Source organism: Mustela lutreola, chromosome 13 (assembly GCF_030435805.1).
Source record: "Mustela lutreola isolate mMusLut2 chromosome 13, mMusLut2.pri, whole genome shotgun sequence".
Classification (NCBI taxonomy): domain Eukaryota; kingdom Metazoa; phylum Chordata; class Mammalia; order Carnivora; family Mustelidae; genus Mustela; species Mustela lutreola.
Genome location: NC_081302.1, coordinates 12289234 through 12311657, shown reverse-complemented (window position 1 = coordinate 12311657; position 22424 = coordinate 12289234). Strand labels below are relative to the sequence as shown.

Here is a 22424-nt window from a genome sequence, read left to right as displayed (position 1 = left end):
GCCTCTGCACCCGGACTGTTCACCCAACTCCGGCCGCGACTCCGCCCCGAGAGCGGCGACCGCCGCTGCGACGCACCAAGGTTTCAGGTTGAGCGACTCTTTCGCGCCAACCCTCTGAAGAGTCTTCAGCTCCCCACAGGCCGAGCGAGGGCCCAGCCGACCCCTCTCCGGCCGAGGAGCCCGACGCCGCGGCCCGAAGCTGCCCCGCGCGCCGCCCCGCGGCTCCGGCTCCCAGGCGGCCGGCCTCCCCCGCCACAGAGGGGTCTTCGCCCTGCGCGCGACTCATCGCTGACACCGACGTCGCCGCCGGAGGGGACTCTGTCAGAGAGAGAAGGCAACCCTTCCTTGTTTCTTCTGCCCTGATTACACAGCAGCTGCCTCCTTCCCTCGCGGCGTCTCCCCGGCCCGCCACGGGTAACCGTCCCGGAACCCGTCCGCGCCTCCCCGCACGCGGGCCTCCGGGCAAGCTCCCGGCCGAGCTCGCGGCCACAGCCAGCCTCCCCCAGGGGAAGCCCGCCCAAAGCTCTTGGCTCAAAGGTAAAAACACTCATATATATTTAAAGATTTTATTTATTTGAAAGAGTGAGGAGGAGGGAGAGCACAGAGGCAGGGAGAAGCGGGGAACCCGACGCGGGGCTCGATTCAGGACTCTGGGATCATGACCTGAGCCACTGAGCCCCTCCCCAGGCGCTCCTGCAGGTATTTTTGCTTCTTCCAAAGGCCCTAAGCACACAAAATAAAGCGAAACCATCTATACCACCCCCCTCCCCCGTGCTTCCATGTGCATTTAGCCCAATTAAAAAAAAAAATTAACAACAAACCATTCCTCTGAATCAGGAATGAAGATTAAGGTCAACTTTTAGAAATGTAATATACTGGGGCCAGCCTATAGAAATCAAGACCTACCTAGGTCTCCAATCTCTCCTTGCTATGTGTCCCTCAAGCCAGTCAGAGATAAATTAAGAGGCCACCAAAGTCACTTCAGGCCACTGCTGCATAATCTGGATGATCCAATCCATTAAGGAGACCCCACCAGACTTGAACCCCCCAGACTTCACCTTTCTTTTCTTAGCACTTTTATCCTATTCCAAACTGAAATCTCTCTAATACCTTTTCCTTCTCATTTTCTCGGGTAGGGGAAAACGTTCACTTAACTGATCTACACCATTTATCCCAAATTACAGCCAATTCCATGACAAGATCCTATCTGCCTAGAATTACTTCTATGTATGCCCAAGGCCACCTCCTCCAGGAAGGCTCCTTTCTTTTCATCCACTTTGATTAGTATCACCCTATACTCCGGGCGCTTGCTGGGCTGCCGGAATGTCTGCGGGCAACGGGCTGCGAGAGCATCTACTTCCCCGGCCTCTAGCAGGGTCCTTGAAACACAGCAGACATCCAGTCAATCTCTGTTGGTTGAAGAATGAGTATCATGTCTCATCAGGAGTATGGAAAGCACTTAAGTGCTGGCAGAAACTGGATGGCTTAAGGGGTCTTGGTTAGAGGTTGGTGACATTTCCGATAGAACTGCTGTGATAAGGAGGAAAAAATAAATGGCATTCCCAGCCTTCTCCTTCAGTTCTCAATGTAGAAGAGTGAACAACCCTTTGCAATTAAGGCAAACACAGAATCCTTACCCTCAACATTAGTTACCCTGAGGGATAAAACCATACAATTCTGTACTGATTTTTTTTTTTACAGTTAGTTATGTTTACTTCTGTAATATTTTAAATTAAAATTTTTAATAGTTTGTTTTTTTAATGGAGTCCTTACGTTAGTCTAGGGGGATTGGAGGGGGAAACCACGTGCAGTTAATTTTTCCCTCCTTACAATTCCCAACAGCCTTCCACAGGAGCTGGGTTATAGGAAAGGGTTCAGACCCAAAGGACCAAACTGGTGTCAGACACATCAGAGACGCTAAGGCCAGGTCAACAGTGTGGGGCAGCTCCGCAGAGCCTCAGCACAGGCAGAAGTCAGTGGAGTTGGGGGGCTCTGAAGCCTAAGAGCACCTATTCCAACTCTGGGGCAAAATGGCCTTCGCCTTCCCCTTGACCCAGCTGGGAAAAGACGGGAAGACGGAAATTTTAGGGATTGAAACGAAAAGAAGAGCTACTCAGAGGAGGTGCGAGCCTCCCCCGCGTTCAGTGCGGATACACGCTTTTCAACTCCACAGTCTCAGAACTGGAGGAGCAGGGAGCCAATGATGAGCTGTGGCGGGAGGCCCTGCTAGAACCTTCCCTTGCGTGGCGCCTGGGTGGCTCAGTCGCTGGGTGTCTGGCTCGGGTCATGGCCCCCCGGGATCCTGGATCCAGCCCCGCCTCAGGCCCCTTGCTCATACCCTCTCCCACTCCCCCTGCTTGTGCTTGTGTTCCCTCTCTTGCTGCCTCGCTATCAAATAAATAAAGTCTTAAAAAAAAAAATCCTCCCTTGTCTGGTTCCTGGATGGCTGCCAAGAGCCACTAACTTCTCAAGACATCATTTGGGATACGTGCACCCCGAGAACCCCAAGTGCACACAGCTTTTATAAGGACGGAGACCAAGGGCAACCCAGGCTCCCCCGTACCAAGAGAAAACTACTCTGGTCAAGTCAGAGAGTAAAAAAACGGGAGGAAAAATGGTGTACAGGTAAAAAAATATTCCAGTAGAACCAAAAGGACATGTTTTTAAAAGACCCACACTGATTTTCTGGGCAGTGAGACTCTTCTGCACACTGTTAAGGGTGGACACATGTCCTCACGTATTTGTTAAAACCGACAGAGAGTGCGACGGGTGAACCACGTGACACAAACCACGGACTTCTGATGATAATGAGGCATCAATGTAGGCTCATTGATCGGAACCAATATAATCAGGGGCGGGGCGGAGGGGGGACATTGAGAGTATACAGAAGTCTGCGTACCCTCTGCTCAATTCTGTTGTCGACAGGAGTATCCTCATCGCTCCAGGTACCGCCCCCAGAGAGCCCCCACCGCCCCAAGACCCGGGACACCCACAGCTCTTCACCGAGCACAACGGGCCCTTCCACTCCAAGTACTGAAATTAGCTCTGGCAAAACCAGCGACGCAAACTCAGCAGCTCCCATCTACCCCAAGTTTTAGGAACTGTCCTCTCCAGGCCCCCAAGTTATTTAAAACATCTTGCTTCTTGGAGAGTAACAGGAAGTAAACCAACAAGATACAACTCCAAAATCCATTTCTTGTCAAAAACCAGTGCTTTGGCACGCTTCACATGTGCACACACTAAAGAAAATGATTGCAACAGCGCCATCGCCCGACACGACCCACCCCATCACTGCCTTCCTTCTTCCTGACTTTTCCTCCCCGTCGGACCGGGTGCAGTCAGGAGCCCGGCAGGGACCTCCCCTTCAACCTTCTGGGCTAAACGAAAGCTCATTTGGTCGAGTTAATCTAGAGGCTTCCACACTGATCTCTGCAGGTGTAACCAAACCAAAATGTCTGAACGTCCTCATTAAATTCTGCTCTCCAGCTCACTGGAAAGCTGCTTTCTGATCCACTTCAGCAGTCACATCCAGTAAACCACCCATGAGGGAGATTCAGGGTCAAAAGTCAGCATATTTTGAGGACTAGGTACTTGGAGTTCTGGCATAGGATTTAACGTAATAAAACGTGTGTCAGAAGAAACGCCCTGCCACCCAAGAGACTAGGAGCTGCTCTAGACTACAGAACAATCAGCTTGTGAACCCTGCCCCCAGGGAACAGACTAACACCCACCCCTCCGCCCTGGGGCCTCGGACCGCAATGCCCTGCTGCGCAGCTGGCAGAGCTCCGAGCACGGCTCACAGGGAAAAGCAGGCAGGCAGAACGTCCAGGCGTCCGGAAGCAAGATTCTACACAGGCTCGTGGCTTTTCAACACCCTCTTCACCGCGCTCACGCCTGTACTGCTAACCACCACTGATGACCTACTTATTAGTAAGTCCCAGCTTCCGTCCCTCCTCATCCAGACCCTTCCCCCAAGCTCCAGACCCAGATGGGAAACCACCTATTCCTTCCCTCCTCCTACATTCCAGCATCTGAAATAGACACAGATCTTCTACCTCGCCTCCACAGGCCCATCATCTCAGGGGCCCCTCCATTCATTCATCCACACGCCCCAGCCAGAACCCTAGAGGCTCCCCTCGGACCACCTCTCCCTCCACTGCCACCCCTACCAAATCCAGCCCATTCCACCTACCCTCTGGAATCCCTCTTCTCCCTACCCAGCCGGGGATGCCCCAGTCCAGTCCCCCTAGTGGCACACCCGAGGTGGCAAGGGTCTCCTAGCCCAGGCACCAGGCAAGCTGTTAAAATCCAAAAGTGGTCTCCGTCTGCAGCTGCAAACTTTCCTGGAAATTCTGCTTTACCTAATAGGCTGCAGCCCTGACCACTCAGCATGGTCCTTTATGATCTGGTCCCTGACGACCTCTTCAATTCCTGTCTCTTGTTCTCCTTCCTTTCCCTTTCATGTCGAACAAAAGTGAATTCCTTGCACTTTTCCAAACTTCATGCTATTTTAGAGGGGAAAAAAAAAAACCTCTTACGATTTTGAACACTCTAATCTGTCTAGATTCTTTTTGCCTTTAAAAAATCTTCCAGAACAGAGCTCAGGCATCATTTCCTTGATCGATTTTCAAAGTGCCACCTCTGGTATTTCGTGACTGTCTCCTCTATGCTACCTCTGTGCCTTACGCTCCTGCAGCTGCCTTCGTCCCACCGACGCGGGCTCATACACGTGCCCCTGCTATCAGGACATACGCCCCCTGAAGACAGGGCTTGGCATCTGTCTTCCAGGTTCCAGCAGCAGCAGGCATGGGGCGTGGCACAGACACTCTCTCCTACACAGGCCTTCAACCTTTCACTGCCTGATACTCTGCATTTTAGGTATTTATTCAGAGCAATGCACTTTCTTCCTGGAATCAACGGCTACTACTTATACATCAACTAGTGGAGAGGCTTTCCCAAATCTAGCTAAAATTGGCTTTAAAAGAAGGAGTCGGAATTTTAACTGGGAACGACTGAAACCTGCTGCCACGGACGCGGTCAAGAAATCTCACACCAGAGCCACGGTTCCAAGAAGGCCTCCACGGGTGGAGGAGACAGGGACTGGGCAGGACAGTGAGGGCCAGCAACCTGCCAGAGAGCCCCCTGAGCTTGGCAATGCTGCCCAGGGCCAGCCCTAGACCAAGAAAAGGAAAGAAAATGCTTCCTTCTCCCCCAGCCCTCTTACACCAACTGGCTTCCTGCCTCCGGAACCAGGAACGTGACCCTTAAATTGTAGGTCGGTGAGGCTTTTCTAGCATAGCCTCACAACTTAACCACCATTTCTAAACTCGTTTCTAGACGAAAACATGCCGGACTTCTAATTGACAAACTTAAAAAGCCAATTTGACATGCACTGGGGCAATGTCTGTATTTTAAACTTTTTCTCTGACACATGAGATATTTTGCTTCTGCTTGCAACAAATGGTAACAGTGGTAGGATCCTGGCACTAAATTATAATCAAAATATCAATATAGCCTTATAAATGTTTCTGTTTCAATACCACAAGCCAAGAGGCCAGTCGACACCATGTTTCAGCTATAAATAGCAAAGACCTTGAGACACAGGGTCTGACAACACTTCCTCCCCCTCAGTAATTGTGCATCTGTCCAACAACACTCACTTCTGTGTCTGCGCTCACAAGAGCTAAACAACTAAGGATGATCAATTGTACAATAAAGAAGTTTTTAAATTTGAATGAAGAGAAAAGGCCAACAGGTTCCAGCGGAACTCCGTAATGCTAGATTCTCCGATCACTGCCTTCTAGTTCTCAAATTTCTGTATTCAGGAAAACGTACATATGGTAGAAAGTTGGTAGTCACAGGCCCATGTCCCTTATTCGAGGTTCCAAAACTCCCAAGTCTCTGAGAAAACAAGTTTTTCCTAACTCCTTTGGAGGAAAGATTGACGCTGATCTGAAACCAGTGGGCAGGACGCCATGAAGGGATGGGGGTCGACCCCAGTCTTGGTGCAGAAACTCAGCCCGTGGCGCCGCCCCCCGCCCCCCCCCCCCCCGCATGCAGCTAGTGAGGCAGCCCGCCCTCCACACCCGCACCGTGGAGGCCAGCAGTCCCTTGCTCCCGTAGGCACCATGTGCGGGAAGAGCCGTGGATACAGGGCCTCTGGTACATACTCTGAAACTGCTAAGAGCAGGCTGGTCCTGTTCGGGCGTGAAGGTTCATTTGGTGCAGGAATCTCAACTCACAATATCTGCACCGGTCACGGTCCTGCCAGTTTCCCAGCTACCTACAACTTTTCATTAAAGCAAAAGACTGAAAAGAAATACACACAATAGAAAAGCTATTCTACAACTAGAATACTGGGGTGCCTGGGTGGCTCAGTCAGTTAAGCACCTGCCTTCAGCTCAGGTCATGATCCCGGGGTCCTGGGATTCTGGGATCCTGGGATCCAGACCGGGGCGGGGGGGTCCCTGCTCAGCAGGAAGCCTGCCTCTCCCTCTGCTACTCCCCCTGCTTGTGCACTCTCACTCTCTCTCACAAATAAATAAAATCGTTTAAATAAAAAAAAAAAAAAGCTAGAATACTTATACTTACCACATAGATAAAGTGTTCACCTGAAGAACAATTAAGAACACAGTACAGCCCAGCAGACTTCCTGCTGTTCATCATCCTCGGGGCCGAGGGGTCGCTTCACTAGCTAACTAAAGGAGGCCCAGAAAGGAGAGAGGTTCTGCCATTGAGTTACCGCTCACACCGGCCCATGCGCGCGTGTGCAGGTGCTACACACACACACGCATACGTGCGCCCAGTCCACGCACAGTGTCCTCTGTTTGGGACACAACTCAGCAGGGGAAGCGGAGCCCAGCATCTATCTGCCATCCCACCGGGTGAATGCTCTATAGCGTATCAATGTAAGCAAAACAATTAACCACAAAGACTCATGAACAACAGTAACAGTGATGAATTACTGTTTCTTTCTCCAAAAGCAAGACAAAGTGGCAAGGTTACTCTGTCCGGCCAGCAGAGACGAAAAGGATAGTGCTTCCGACCAGAGCTCTGAGTCCCAAGGAAGAGGGAGCCTTACATGACGGAGGCAAGGTTAAGTCAGTCAAGACCTTAAAACAAACCATGCGGTGGGGTGCCTGGGTGGCTCAGTCATTGGGTGTCTGCCTTCGGCTCAGGCCATGGTCTCAGGGTCCTGGGATCGAGCCCCACATTGGGCTCCTTGCTCGGCTGGATGCCTGCTTCTCCCTTTCCCACTCCCCGCTTGTGTTCTCTCTCTGGCAAATAAATGAATAAAATCTCTTTTTAAAAAAATGTAGAAATGGGGGACGATACCTATGATCCATTTCTGGATGGAAAATACAAAAGAACCACCTGTGTATGAGTGCGATTTCTTACAGATTTGAACGTACATACGTTCAGAGACGACTGGAAAATAAGCAAAGTCATAAACAGCTTTACTCAAGTACTGACACCATACATGCTTTCCTTTAGAAATAACTTTTTTTAAAGATTTTATTTATCTATTTGTCAGACAAAAATCACAAGTAGGCAGAGAGGCAGGCAGAGAGAGAGGAGGAAGCAGGCTCCCTGCTGAGCAGAGAGCCTGATGTGGGGCTTGATCCCAGGACCCTGAGATCATGACCCCAGCTGAAAGCAGAGGCTTTAACCCACTAAGCCACCCACACGCCCCTCTTTAGAAATGATTTAATGGGGGCTAGAGTGAGTATGTGTTCCCAGAAAGGGGTTCCCATTTCTGTACTTATCTTCAACCCCCCATTTCACAAAACTTTTTAGTAGACTACACGTAGGCACTATGGCCGGACTGGGAGGGAGCGCTCGTACACGGCAGCAGGTAAGCAAGTGAAGCCCTCGCTCTGGTCTTCCAAGAGCCTCCACGGCCACAGGTTCCCCAGCAGAAGTGAACAGAATTATTGTGACCCTGACACGAAAGGACACAGGGAAGAATCTCTTTCCCGGAATTTCAAAACCAGCCTTGATCGCTATGGCTAACCTACTAAGAAGGAACCAGTGCAACAAACCATGTAGAAAAATATGGAGAATTTAATCATTTTAAAAGGGCTTAGAATATTTCATCATTTTTTATATCTCCTTCTCCAAATTTTTATTTAAATTCAAGTGCATTAATACGGAGTGTAATCCTGGTTTAGCGATTCATCAGTATTTTATCACTTTAGGTAACTTTCCGTTCTGTTTTTCAGGATGTTGAGGGGTTTGTTCCTTTTGGAGATAAAAAGAAAACAGAAACTTTGTTCTTTTTGGACCTACAAAGAGGATAAACTGCTTCTAACTAGGAGTGTTACAGCACAAGGTTTTTAAAGGCTACTTACTGACACATCACAATGAAGAGGAAAGAAATTAACATACTGTATATGAGCACACATATGTGAGCACAGACATTTACATTTACATGGGGGGGGGGGGCTGAGAAACCTTTGCTCCACATACACAGTAATCCATCCAAAGGGAGGGATCAAGCAGATCCTTGACAAAACTGCTTTTCAACTCAAAACTGTTCTAAACTAAGGGATCACTTGAAAACATGACCCCGCTTCAAGCCTAAGCAGAGAAGGAATTCTGTCCCACGATACCTCTGGTCACACCCCGGGGCTGTGGCTCTCCAACTGCGAGCGTGACAGGAGAGTACCACCACCACCACGCATGCCCGCGTTGGGGACAAATTCAAGCAGCCCGTGTGAGGACAGTGAGGTCAGGAAATGCACCCAGTTTCACTTCACAGCAGCACCTCACCGTTTCTTGAAGGAGAAAACACGGAGGGAAGCCCTCTAAATGACACAAACTCTGTTTTTAGGAAGACCCCCAAGTCGTCACTGACTAAGGGAAGAGAGGAGCCCAAACCTCGAAACTGCCCTTCCTGACACAGTCCATCTCCTAAATCCATTTACCTTTATACACCATTTACCCTTATATTGGACAAAAAACAAATTTAAAAAAGCTCTGTGGGGCGCCTGGGTGGCTCAGTGAGTTAAAGCCTCTGCAGTCGGCTCAGGTCATGATCCCAGAGTCCTGGGATCAAGTCCCGCATCCGGCTCTCTGCTCTGCAGGGAGCCTGCTTCCTCCTATCTCTCTCTCTCTGCCTGCCTCCCTGCCTAATTGTAATCTCTGTCAAATAAATAAATAAAATCTTTTAAAAAAAATAAAATTAAAATTAAAAATTAAAAAGCTCTGAAAAATTACAATAGACTTAAAAAAAAAATCAAGACTTCTTCCTTCCCCCCAAAACCACCCTCAAATAAGCAAGTCAGATAAGGCTGAAGTTTAGCTAATCGCAGTAAACTCTAATAAAAGACTGCTAATATAGAAATACAGATTATTTTTCAAATTAAAATCAAATCAACTATTTATACATAAAAGCATACAACCTCTGAGATCCCAAATATAACAAAGTCTACTGGCCTGGAATATTTTTCCCAGTCACACATATATGTATATCTTCAGTGTCAAACAGAACAAGTGCAAGAAAAGAAAATCAATTTTGCCCAAAGAGAACCCATTCATTTCCTAGCTAGCCCCCCTCCCAGCAAGGGATATCCTGCCAGATGAGCAGGTTCCCAGAGGCAGGAGGAGCGGAGAGCTGACCAGCGAGAAGGACTGAAAAGCAGTACAAGCTATCTGGTCACAAGCAACCAAAGGCTTGAGTTGGGACGATTAAGTCCTCCTCACAACCCTAGGAAAATGATCACGTCAGGACTTCTGTTGTGGTTTGGTGTTTTCCAAAAGAACAGTGGAATGCTAATTCTAAGGGATGCAGTCCTTACAAAGTAAAGTTCTGATGTCACAAAGATACAGAACACAGATCTTCCTTTATTTCCCAACAGGTTTATGATACCTGCTAAAACAGTTAAGGCTCTAACAAGTCTCACAGAAGCCCAGTCAATTCCCAATTCCCAAAGTTATACCCATGGTTCCAAAGTCATTCTTCTGAAATGTAAGTCATAAGTCTCAAGAATTGTCTTTCTTTTTTTTTTTTTTTTTTAAGATTTCCTTTTTAAGCCTCCTCTACACCCAATGTGAGGCTCAAACTCATGATCCCAAGATCAAGAGTTGCAAGCTCTCACTGTCAACAACAGACAAATCATGGAAAGAGCCCGAACGTCCACCAACTGATGAATGGATAAAGAAGATGTGGCGTGTAAACACAATGGAATATTACTCAGGGGTCAAAAAGAATGAACGCTTGCCATCTGCAACAACACAGAGGGAACTAGAGGGTATTATGTTAAGGGAAGTCAGTCAGAGAAAGACAAACACTGTCCGAGTGAAAACTCACGTGTGGAACTTAAGAAACAAAACATACGAACGTAGAGAAGGGAAGGAAAACTAAAATAAGATAAAAACAGAGGGAGGCAAACCATAAGAGACTCTTAAGTACAGGGAACAAGCTGAGGGTCGCTGCAGGGGGGTGGGAGGGGAGACGAGCTAAACGAGCTAAACGGGCGGTATCGGTACGGAGGGCGCGTGACCAAATGAGCACTCGGGTGTTACACACGCCGATGAGTCACTAAATTCTACTCCTGAAAACAACGCCGCACTGTATGTTAACCAACTTGAGTTTACGTTATAAATCAATAAGAAAAAATGAAAATCCGAAGTGGTGAAACCCCTAAAAAGAGCTGCAGGCTCTACTGACGGAGCCCGCCGCACGCCCCAAGCACTGATTTTCAACTGAGATTTCAAATGGGGCATCGCTAGAGTGTCCCACAGTGGCCAGCAACAGGGATTTAAGGATTTTTAATTCTCCAGTTTAATGGTTTTCAAACTGTGGTCCCTGAGACAGACACACAGCTGGAGAACTTGTTAGTGTTCGTCCCAGACCGACAGCCTAGCAGTCTACAGTTCATGAAGCCCTCCAGGTGATGAGGAAAAATGCTAAAACTTCGAAACCACTGGTCTGACTATGGGTACCTTCTTCAGCTATTCTGGCAACAACAGAAAGGCAGTAAGAGGCCCCCAAAGGCCCCAATCCCACTGGAGGGGAGGGCCAAGGGCTCAGTAGAGGGACTGGGGACCAGAAATGGGGAAAACACCTTAATGTCCAAGTCATCACCCCCACAGGCACAATCACACATTTTGGGAAGCCACTTAAAAATAATACCAGAGCAGGAACAAAATATTTAAAAGTAAAAAAAAAAAAGGGGGGGAGGGGGTAATACAGGTGCCCAAAATACCATCTCCTACTGGGCTGGTTTCACAGAGGCTGGAAGCACACTGTGACCCTTAGGGACACAGGATCCCATGTGGCAGGACGGGGCAAGGGCAGGACCTGAAAGGCTCGGTGGGAGGCATTCTGGTGTGAGGGAGAGCACCGCCAATGCTGGCATCCGATGTCAGAGCTCTCGCCCCAATAGGGCTGTTTTCTAGCTGAGGGGCCTTGGTTAAACTTCCTAAGCCTCTGTTTTCCCACCTGTAAAATGGGTATAAGAGCCCCTCCACCTGGGCAGAAGCCTCGAGGACTGCCCAAGGGCAGAAGCAGCCCACCAGCACCCTCCCCTTGGGAAGAAGGTAATAAAAGTTTGTCCTACTCCTTCAAGGCTTCCCTCCACTACAAGCAACAAATATTTATTTTCTCAACTCAGCAAAGCAAAAGGCACCTTTACTTCTCCCACTTATCTATTCTGGTAATGCAGAGGAGCAGAAGGAAAAAGAAAACCCGCCTACCACAAGGAACCGCTAAGGAACTGAGTAACTCTTTGTACTCAACATAATTCTTCTCTTTTCAAAATACCTCTCGAGAAACATTGGGCACAACGAAGGTGCATCAAACACAAGGAAACTCCCAGAATGTTCAAACAATGCCTTTCCCCAGCTGGCTCTCAGTTTACCCAGAGTTCAGGTAGCAATTTAGCAACTGTAACCACACTGCACGGAACTTCAAAGTTATCCTATGAAATGGTACCGAAAATAACTGCTAACCACCACCTTGTCCCCCAAATTCAGGATGATCTTTCACTTTCACTCAATGATTTATTACTATAAGTTTCTACCCACCCCCCCAAAAATACTTTGCTCCTAAGTAGGAAATCAGTTTAAGGTCCTATCCCACAAGAGCAACCTTACCTGCTTAGATACACACCTGAGCTGAGGGCTCATAAATGCTGAGGCTGCGCACAAGGCTGTGCACGGCATGGAACCTGCAGAGACCCCCACGCCACGGGCCTCCATCCACAGCATGGAACCCCCTGACACACGGCCAACTGGCTCCGCCACGTGTCCTCCTGAACACCGTGTCGGGCTATCAGACAGCTGCTATGCACCTGCGCCCGGGTCCCGCACTGACCACCACGGAGCCAGTGGCCAGGGGAGCTGCTCCAGGCTCCCCACCTCCAGAAGCACACAGTCCATTCCAAGCCAGGGCTGAGCCCCCAAAACACACATCAACTGAAGAAGATGTTTCTCCAAAGAGATACTATGAGGCTTCAAGAAATGGTTCTGTGCCCACATGACCTTGAGACTAGCAAATGAGACACAGAATAGAGAAAAACAGATTCTCAGCTCAAGTTACAAAAGTGGAGGTCACTGATAGAGATATGTAAAAAACAGGCATGGATTTATATGGTCGTCGACTAACAGAGAGAAAAGAGAAGGCACCATCTCCTGAAGGGAACGAGGGCCTGAGGAGCCCTTCACCGGGCTCGGGCACCTGGAGAAGACCTGACTTTGGAATTCAAAGTGCACTCATTCTATTCTGTACCAGCTGAAGGAGGGGCATCCAGGCAGAAAGCTGAGCGTAACCTACTCTGAACAATCCTGAAATCCCAACAAACCAGAACAAAGGGAGGTTCTCTAAGGTTAAACCTCTGCCTGCCAGGAGGGGAGAAAAGACCAAAAGCAATGAAATTCCAGGAGTGGGAAGAAACTCAGAGGAGGGAGGGGAAGGACAGGCGAAACTGGAGATGGAGAGAGCGCCGCCAGCCAAGCCCATTTGCAGCCTGAATCCGCAGAATTCAGGAACCGGCAGCATCTAAAATAAGGATGGAAAGTCAATTAACCAAGTGGTTAGACCCCCCAGTGGCCTTCCCCGCTCACAGCCTTCCCAATCAGGGCAACTACTGAAATCACAGTTCCTAGAAAGGAAGCCGAGGGCTCCTGGAGGAGGACAGAGGCGGGAGTTAAATAACGGGAGCGCAGCTCTACAAGACGGAGCACCCACACTCAGTCCTCCCCCAACCTCCAGCGCCTGGCGCACATCAGGCTTCAGGTCTCAGATGGGAGGAGGGAGCAGCAGGGGGAGCAGCAGGGGGAGCACCAGCTGTGGACAAGAAGGGGTCCAGACCAGAGCAGGTCAGAAGCTTCTCCAGGAAGGGGAAATGTATAAAAGGCTGAAAGAAACAGACATCAGCCATTCGTCACCTCTCCCATCTGGCAGAAGCACCCGGCATCACTGAGGTTTACAAAGCTCCAGTCAAGGGCTCAGATTTCCAACCAGCATGGTTGTCCCCCACTCTTAAAGAGGAGTGGACATTCAAGGGTGGCCTCTAGCATTAGAAATAAAGACCATGACCAACAAGAGGGGACCAAGGGCCTTGGAGGAAGAGAATCTATTCTGGAGGAAGGAAACATAACTGCAATTAACATACCCAGGGAGATAAGAGCAAATATTTCAACTGAAATAATGAAAGAACATTCAGAGAACCAAAAAGACCTCTTAGAATTTAAAAAATTAGAGCAGAAACACTCATTAGAAGAGTTAGAAGAAAAAACTGAGACAGTCTTCCAGAAAGCCAAGTAAGCGAGACAAAGAGAGAGCAAACAGGTTTAAAAGGATAAAACTCTTTGAGGACCCGTCCTCAATGGAAGGTCCAACATCCAAATAATAATTTAAGAGAGGGAGACCACAGAAAAGACCTGAGCTGCCCAATGATAAGGGCTTCCTGAGTATCGGTCACAAAAAAAAGACCTGCATCATGACAAGTTATTGTGAAAACCGAGCTCAGGAAGAAAAAATTCAGATCCTATTAGGCTCAGGAAGAACAAAAGAACTCACACACGCAGAATCCAGTGCTGGTGTGGCACTGCAGACTTGACCGGCGACAATGAAGCCTCAAACACTGAGAAATGCCTTCAAAATCCTGGAGGAAAATAGTTTCCACCCTGTAACTATATCCCATGCCAAAACATTAATTGAGAGGAAAAGAAATGTTCATGACCTCAAAGAACCTATCTCCTATGTACCTTATTCACAGGAAGGCACTGCAAGATACACTTCGCCAACACAACAGTGTAAACCCAGACAGACAGTGACAGGAGACACAGAAAAAGAGGTGGTCCAGGGCAGCACGAGGAGTCCCACGTTTGAGGGCAAAAGGTGACAGAGGCCGTGAGCAGAGCGCTCAGGGCAGACGACCACCAGTCCACTCGGGAGCGGCTCAGAAGGCTCACAGCAAGATGTCTCCAGACACCTGTCTGCTTGACCTAAACTTCGGAAAACATTTCAGTAACTTCTGCAAGCTTTGGCTGAGTAAGTTATAAATACTGCCACAGACTGAATGTCTTGTGTCCTCCCCAAATTCCCACCTTTAACCCAGTCCCCTCTGGGATTGATATTGGGAGGTGGGGCCTGTGATTAGATCATGAAAGTGGAGCCCTTGGGATTGGGACAAGTGTCCTTAGAGAGCGTAGAGGGCTCCCACACCCCTCTGCCATGGAACAGACCGTCCATGACCCGGGAAGAGCTACCCTCAGCAGACAGAGAATCTTCCAGAGCCTCGATCTCACCAGGCTCCAGAACTATGAGGAATCAACATTTGGTGTTTAAGCTACCCAGTCTCTGTACGGGACGTTGTCACAGCAGCCCAAACTAAGGCAATTACCTTATTTAAAAAAAAAAATTTCAGTGAAGATTTGAAAAGTTACCCCGGTTTGCTAAAGGGCTGGGCTAGCACGTCACCAAAGTCAGAAGGAGACTATGCCGGGGAGAGGGAAGAGAGGGACCTGTGCCTGAGACAGCCAAGAACCAAAGCCTCTTCTTCAGAGTCCGAAGTCCACACACAGACCCTGCCCTAAACTAGGAAAAAAGCAGCAGCAATTTTTTAAATGTTCTCTATAAATAAAGTAGAAATAACAACAATTAGCTAACAGAGGTCAAGGGGGCCGCCTTTGGGGAGGGGGACGAGGGAGGCAAGGGGCCAGTCTCGGCTCTCCTTCCGGACAAACCTGATTCGGCCGTATGTCTCTTTATGCTCAGCCTTTTAAATAAAAACTAAGCAAAAATCCTAAATAATTAAAACAAAGAATCTGGACCTATATGGTCGTTTCAAGTCTCAGGGCCTTTTAAAAAATCTTTTTAAAAATAGGAAGAGGCTGAAAATAATAGGAAGATAAACACCCGCTACATATTTCGTAAGCATTAACAGAAAACTCAGAATGTTCCCACGATTTATTCAGATACCAGCAGGCGCTGCTCAGATAAGGTTCCCTGTACTGACCCTGACCCTCAAGAAAACCTAACAACCCTCAAGAAAACATAATGGAAGGTCTCTAAAGTCAACAATGCTGTCCCCAGGGGTATGCACATACAGTGCCTTTGTAATCCACAATCTGGGGTGTTTGTATATCTTGTAGCAAGCAAAGATACTTTTTTTTTTTTTTTTTAATCTGAACCTTGGAAATCAAGGAGCCATTTGGGTTTAGAAAACTCCATACTCTAACCACTGAGCGACCTAGACGCCGTCGGGAAGCACCTGCCTTCGGGTCAGGTTCATGATCCCAGGCTCCGAAGATCGAGTCCCACATAGGGCTCCCTGCTCGGCGGGAAGCCTGCTTCTCCCTTTCCCACTTCCCCTGCTCGTGTTCCCTCTCTTGCTGCATCTCTGTCAAATAAATAAAATTTTTAAAAAAAGGAAAACTCCATACTCAACTCCACAGCCAGGTGTTATGTTAGCCATGATTTTTTTTTTTTTTCTTTTCCCCAAAGCACTGGGCCCTAGGAGTTTTTTTAAAACATACTGTACTGCAAAAATGTGAATTATGGGAAATGACTGGTCCAAGGACACCAGATGACCCTAAACAGACACACAGGGATAACAGTGCAACCTCTATTTCCTGCACTCCCTGCTGCTACAAGGTTCCAAGGTTCCCTGAACGATAACAATGCTGAGCTGAAGCATAAAAAAGAAGCCACAGAAGGGCTGGCTCAGTGTGGCCCATTTCCTGCAGGTATGGAATTCCCAAGCAGGCAACTCTGAATCACTGGGAGATGGCTCCCAACGCAGTGCCAAGTGGCATGTTTCTCCAGAGATCCTCTGACTCCTTGACCCTGGCCTCAGCTGCCTTAAAAAAGACTCTAGGAAGAAGCAGCAGCTGCCAACAGGCTCATTTCTTCAGTGACTCCTCACACCACGTCTTTCATCAAGGTCCTAGAAATACCCTTCCACGGGCACGAAGTGGGCGAGCTCTGCTCTGCGCATGAAAACAGCGGGAAGAGGAACGTGAAGTTGCATCACACGCAGGAACAAGAAAGCAAGGATGGCTGCCACTTGCCCGTAACGACCCTGAGGGGACACCGTGCTATGTCGGCAGCCTAGAAAAATCTAACCTGACCAATTTCGACTTGAAGGTCATTTGGTTCTATGTGAAATCCTACCAGGACCGTTCCCATAGCTGGATTACAACCAAAATGTCCTACACTCCTTCAAGTTATATTTAAACGGGTATTTAAGAAAACATATTTAGCCTGTCAAATAAAAAATTTAAAAAAAAAAAAAAAACAATCTTAGGCAACTAACAGTAACAGAAAACTGTGCCTTTACTTTCCTTATTACTCTTAGCATAGAACAGCAAAAAAGCATCAAAAGCTGGGGAGATGGGAGATCGTATTAAAAAAAAAAAAAAAAGAAAAAGAGTGTTCAATGTTCACTGAGAGTTCAAAATTACCAAGGTTTGAAGTCAATCTGCTAAAAACTCCACCCTGAGGGGCAGGCCTCTGGCTTGGCTCAGTCGGCGGAGCATGAACTCTTGATCTCAGGGCTGTGAGTGGGTCTTGGAGCTCCATGTAGGGTGGAGATCACTTGAAAATAAAAAATCTTGAAAAAGAAGAAAGTCCACCTTGGCTATCCTGGTGACACCTGAACCTCCAACCACTCAGTTTTGTCTGTCCCGACTCTCACCAGCCTGGGGTTCCTCTCACCGCCTTCCAAGTGGCAGCCAGCCAGCCCCAGGATCCTACTTCCACCTCCAGCAGCCAAGCAGGACTCCTAAAGCTCCTGACACTCAGTGCTTCCCTACCCCAGCCGGAGCGCAGGCCCCCTTCCCCAGCCCCCGCTCTGGGGTCCAGGCTAGTCCCCATGAACCTGCTTTCCAACCTCTGTGTCCCCGTGAACCTGCTTTCCAACCCCTGGGACCGCCCAGATCACAGCCCTCGCTGGGCAGCTGACTTCCTGAGCACGTGGCCCGCCGAGGTCCCCACCCACTCCTCACAGGTCCTCGCAACCACAGAGGCTCCCCATCTCGTCCACCATCGGACCCTAGACCCCATTCCACACTAAAGCATTTCGCTCAAGGTGCCTTCAGAACCTCAATCTCACAAATCCCGGGAATGTCCACACCCCGTAACATGCCAACCTTTCCCCAGGGTGCAGATGGCAACAGGCTGAACATGGAGAGGCCTCTTCCATGGAAACAGGAAAAAAAACGATGGCAATGCGACACAAACAAGGGGAAAAAAATCCGAGAGCACTGAAGCCACAATTAAATGCAGCTGTCCTTCTGTTTTCCTTCATTTCCCGTATTTTTAAGGGTACACAGGTGTCCCCAGGGCAAGCAAGAGCACTTGAGGAAAGCTCCCAACATGTCCAAACCAGGCTGTTCAACGCTCCTCTCGCAATCCCCACTTAAAGGGACATTCTCAGCCAAGGTTAGTCTTTCCAATCAAGGAGAACAATAGAGAGGAAGAGAGGGGGACAGGATGGCTTACCAAGTAGAAACTAAGTTTCCCAGCTATTCCTCTAAACCCTCTTGTACTTTTCAAATCGGGAAATATAGTAAATTAACGACATCCTCAAAACATGCTAAGTAACTCAGCTGTCCTGCACATGGGACATACCAAACTCAGTATTTTTCGGACTTGGGTCAAACCAGTCAGCTGTGAAATCAATTTAATGCTGCAACCAGCTTTTCTTTCTTTCTTTCTCTCTTTCTTTTTAAATAAAAGACATCACACAAAAGCAGGACATCACAAGTAGTGAGGGTCAGGGCTGTCTCTTAAAACTTCTGTTTCAGATCTTGATGTAAAATGTACTTCTTACGCGGGTCACAAACCAAAAAGCTTGGAAGCTGAGATGTGACCAATAAAAATCTGCAAGAGAAACTTATAAACCAAAACCTAATTCTTCTTAAATTACAACTTAAGCAAACTAAAAGCTGGCTAGTGTTCCCACTGACAACTGAAGCTTTTCTTCAAATCTGAATTAAACTGATTGAAACAACAAATGTTCAAGGACACGGAGTACATACATCCCCAAATCAACCTAATTTCTGTAAGTCTATTTGTAGTTACTACATTCAGTTCATGATTTTTTATTTTCTCCCCTATGTTAATAGGAAACTGAGATGTGGGAGGTAAAAAAGGCCCCTGGCAACCTTCATTACACATTTATTACAAATATTAACTCATTCAGATGTACAGTCCTCTACCCCTTACCTAGGACCTGGCATATAAATGTTCAATAATAGTTCCTGGCCAAATAAAGTATCAATCTTGTATTCCTCATTTAGCATAGTTCTTCGGCAAACCCAAAGTGGAATTTTTTTTTTAAGATTTTATTTATTTATTTGACAGAGAGAGATCACAGTACACAGAGAGGCAGGCAGAGAGAGACAGAGGGAAGCAGGCTCCCTGCTAAGCAGAGAGCCCGATGCGGGACTCGATCCCAGGACCCTGAGATCATGACCTGAGCTGAAGGCAGCAGCTTAACCCACTGAGCCACCCAGGCGCCCCCCAAAGTGTAATTTAAAAAGCCTTTAATGTTTGCAAAAGTTATAATAAAGCAGCAGTACACCATGATGAGCAGAAACAGTCTGGGAGACAGGAAAAGTTCTGGTTTCAAATCACACACTTCCCAGCTCATATACTCCCTCTCCTTGGTCAGTTCAATTAGTCTCTGTTGGCTTTCACATCCAGAAGACAGAATAAATAACACCCATACCTCCAGAGGCACCAATAAAAATCTAGAGGCATAAAAATGATTTGCGAGACAACGAAAAAATGGTGTTTATATGAAAATGTCCTTTCAGGCTTACTTAAGTATCTCTGATACTTAAATTCAGGCCACCTAAATTCACTCTGCGGTCTTTCTGAAATTTTTACCCCAACTCCTTATAAGCCCTGTTCAGAAGATGAGAGGGGAACAAAAAAAGGGGGCGGGGTGATTGGAAGTATCCGGACCAGACACAGAAGGGTTAGCAGTGTCTCTTATCTTATTCTAGAGAACAGTCAAAAGCAGGTGTGACTTCCATTTAATTTAACCCATAACTTTGAGGAAAGCCTCCTGGGCTGGTAACAACTGCTAATTCAAAGGAGAAAAATAAATGCGCCTGTTGTTTTTCTTCTTGGGAGAAGGGAGAGGAAAGGAATGTTCTTCCCCAAATGGCACACTAAACACAATTACAGTTTGTACGTGGACTTAAAGACAGGAGTGCTGAAAGCCACCTTTTACAGCTCCCTGCCCCCAACCTATGACAGCTGAAAATCTGGAGGTCTCAACCAAACAAAAACAGTTCCCTTGAAATGGAAATTTACATCCTCTTTCCAAGATTTCGCCCATCCACTTGAGGGGGAAAAAAAAAAGACAACAGAAAACGTTGAGAACAGACACCAACACCTGGAGACCACCTGATACCTTCTTCAGGGCACCAACCAACAGGGCTTTAAGTACCGCCTCAAACTGATTCACTTTCCACAAAGGCCTTACACCTCCACTGTAAACTTTAAGTGAGGCATCCGTACTAGATTACAACCTGATTAACACGGCAGACGTCAGTCTAAAGGAAATAACTGATAAAAAAAGAAAAGAAAAGAAAAGTTGTTCAACTCAAGAGCTTCTTCTTGCTCTAGGGCTCAGGAATCATTTTCACCCAGTTCACCGTGCCTTCCTGCCTCTCCATTCAAACCAAAGCGAAGCAGGAACTTTAATACCAAGAAACCACATCTGATTTTTACCTAACAGTCTGCAGAAGCTTAGGTTTTAAATGAGTGTTGAGTTTAAAAGCTCTTTAAATGAGATTCAAGGGCAGTTTTCTTCAAGTACACTCAAGATACTAACTTTGACTGTTATTCCTTTATTTAAAAAAAAAAAAAAAAAAACCCTCGGGATAAAATTCTGGTAGCTTTGGTGTTGCTATTTTTATAGATTTCAAACCTGAACAATGAAATCCAGCTTTCTTTTTACGGTTAACAAAAGGCGGGGGTGGGGTGGGCCATACGACCTGCCATGGGAAGACCTGTCAGATTCAAGTCTCAGCCCTTAAGATGCCAGGTCCAAACACTGCACTTCTCAGCCCTAAAGAGCAAGGGAAGACGGAAAAAAATGGGCCGGCGGATGCCTGTAAAATAACAAATAAATCCACTTGGATACCGTGGTTGTTTTTTTAAAGCTCTTTATGTACACTCCCTCAACTAAACCGGGAGAACAAAACTTTAAAGACATACTCCCACTGTATCATAAGATTTCAGTCCCATTTCCTATTTTGCCACCATTTGTGCGCTTGCAAATATGACAAATTAACCAGGGCCAAGTAGTTTTGTTTTCCAAAGGACTAAAAACAGTCCCCAAAGGCGAAGACTCTAATGCTAGCAGGCACATTTGAAAGTCAAGCCCAACACACAACCCCCACCCCCACCCCTCCGCCAAATCACTGGTTAAGCCAAGATGCCACAAAGTATCCACCGAGAGGTTTACGGGGAAGGAACTCGTCTGGATCCAATCAAGTGTCCAAGTGAAAGCCCAGTGTCCCGAGATCCGGCGGGTCAGCGTCGGCTCGGGACACTGGAGTACAGGCTGTCCGCCTGATTCCTCCTTCCAGAAGGTTTACACGCTCGCACTTTCCCCTCAGTTGGCACCAGAAGGAAAGGCGCGGAGCAAAAGCGCCGGGAGTGGGGGCTGGCGGTTACACCTTCCCTCACCCCGCCCTGCCTCCTCCGCCCGGCCGGGCCCAGGACGAGTCGGGGCGCGCCCGGGGCTCCCCTCCGGCCTCTCAACTTTAACTCCTGCTCGCGGGGAACGGGGCCTCCGCCGCCCCCCGCCTGCACGCAGGGCCTAAAGACCGGGTCGGGGCCTCCAAGGGCATTTCCCCCCATCACTTCTCCCGGGGACCCGGCGGGCGCCGGGCCTGCAGCTCGCAAGGCGTAGTGCGGAGAGGGCGGCGGAGAGGGCTCCCCCACATCCCTGCCAGACCCCCGCGGCCCCCGGCCCGCGAGGGCGCCTCCAGGCCGCGGACCCCCTCATCCCTGCGCTCACCCCCACCCCCTGTCCCCGAGCCCCGGGCCGCGGCGCGGGGCAGGGGCGCCCTGGGGGCTGGAGCGCCGCGCTGGAGGCCGGCGCGACCCCGGAAGGGGCAGCGTGTGGAGGGGGGGCCGTGTTTACACCGCCAAGTTCCCCGCTTCCGCCCCGGGCCGCGCATCCCCTCCCTCCGCTCGCGGCCCGGCTCCTGCTTACCTGCATGCCTGGCAGGCCCGACTGCACCGGGGAGTGAGCCATGGCGGCCAGGACGGCCACTTCCTGGGACGGGACGGCCGGGCCGCGGCGATCCGCGCGGGCGACGAGGCCCGCGGGCCGCGCGCAGCCCCGGGGCGGCGGGGGCGGCCGGCCAAGCCCGAGTCCGGCTTCGGCGGGGGCCGGCCGGAGTCTGAGGCAACCCCAGCCCCGGCGGGTCCCGGGCGGGGCGGCGGGCTCAACGGCGGGCGGCGGGCCGCGTCTCCATGCACCGCGCCGGGGAGGGGCTGCGAGAGTGGCGCGGGGACTCGCCGCGAGCTGCCGCCGCTGCTGCTGGGCTGGAGCCGGGCGGCCTGGGCCCGCGCGCGCTGGCCGCCTGGAGCGGGAGTGGGCGCGCACAGCCCGCCGAGCCCGCGAGCGCAGAGCCCAGCGCGCCCCGCCCCGGCCCGGCCCCCGCGCCCGCCCCCGCGGCCCGGCCGGGGACCCCGCCCCGCGCTTCCGGGAGGGGGAGGAGGCTCGCGGCCGCCGGGCGCCCTAGGCCGCAGCCGCCTGCGCCGCCGCCTGCCGGGCGGGCGGGGGTCCTGGCGGGGGTCCGAGCGCCTCCCGCGGGCCGCCTCCCGCTGCCAGCCGGCCGAGCGGAGCCGGGAGGCGGCCGGCGCACGAGTGCGGGGAGGGGGGCCTCAGCCCCCGCGCCGGGCTAGGGGAGGAGGGGACTGAGTCGGACCTGGGGTTGGC

General features: G+C 49.6%; 1 protein-coding gene across 1 annotated transcript in view; it reads right to left on the bottom strand.

Moving 5' to 3' along the window:
* STK24 (serine/threonine kinase 24) overlaps nt 1-22186 on the bottom strand; it is a 112054-nt gene extending 89868 nt beyond the window's left edge. Inside the window, exon 1 of the mRNA XM_059144407.1 lies at nt 21693-22186. Coding sequence (XP_059000390.1) covers nt 21693-21734 — 42 coding nt within the window. The 5' untranslated portion in view covers nt 21735-22186. The remainder of the gene's footprint in view (nt 1-21692) is intronic.
* Nucleotides 22187-22424: the final 238 nt, after the last annotated feature.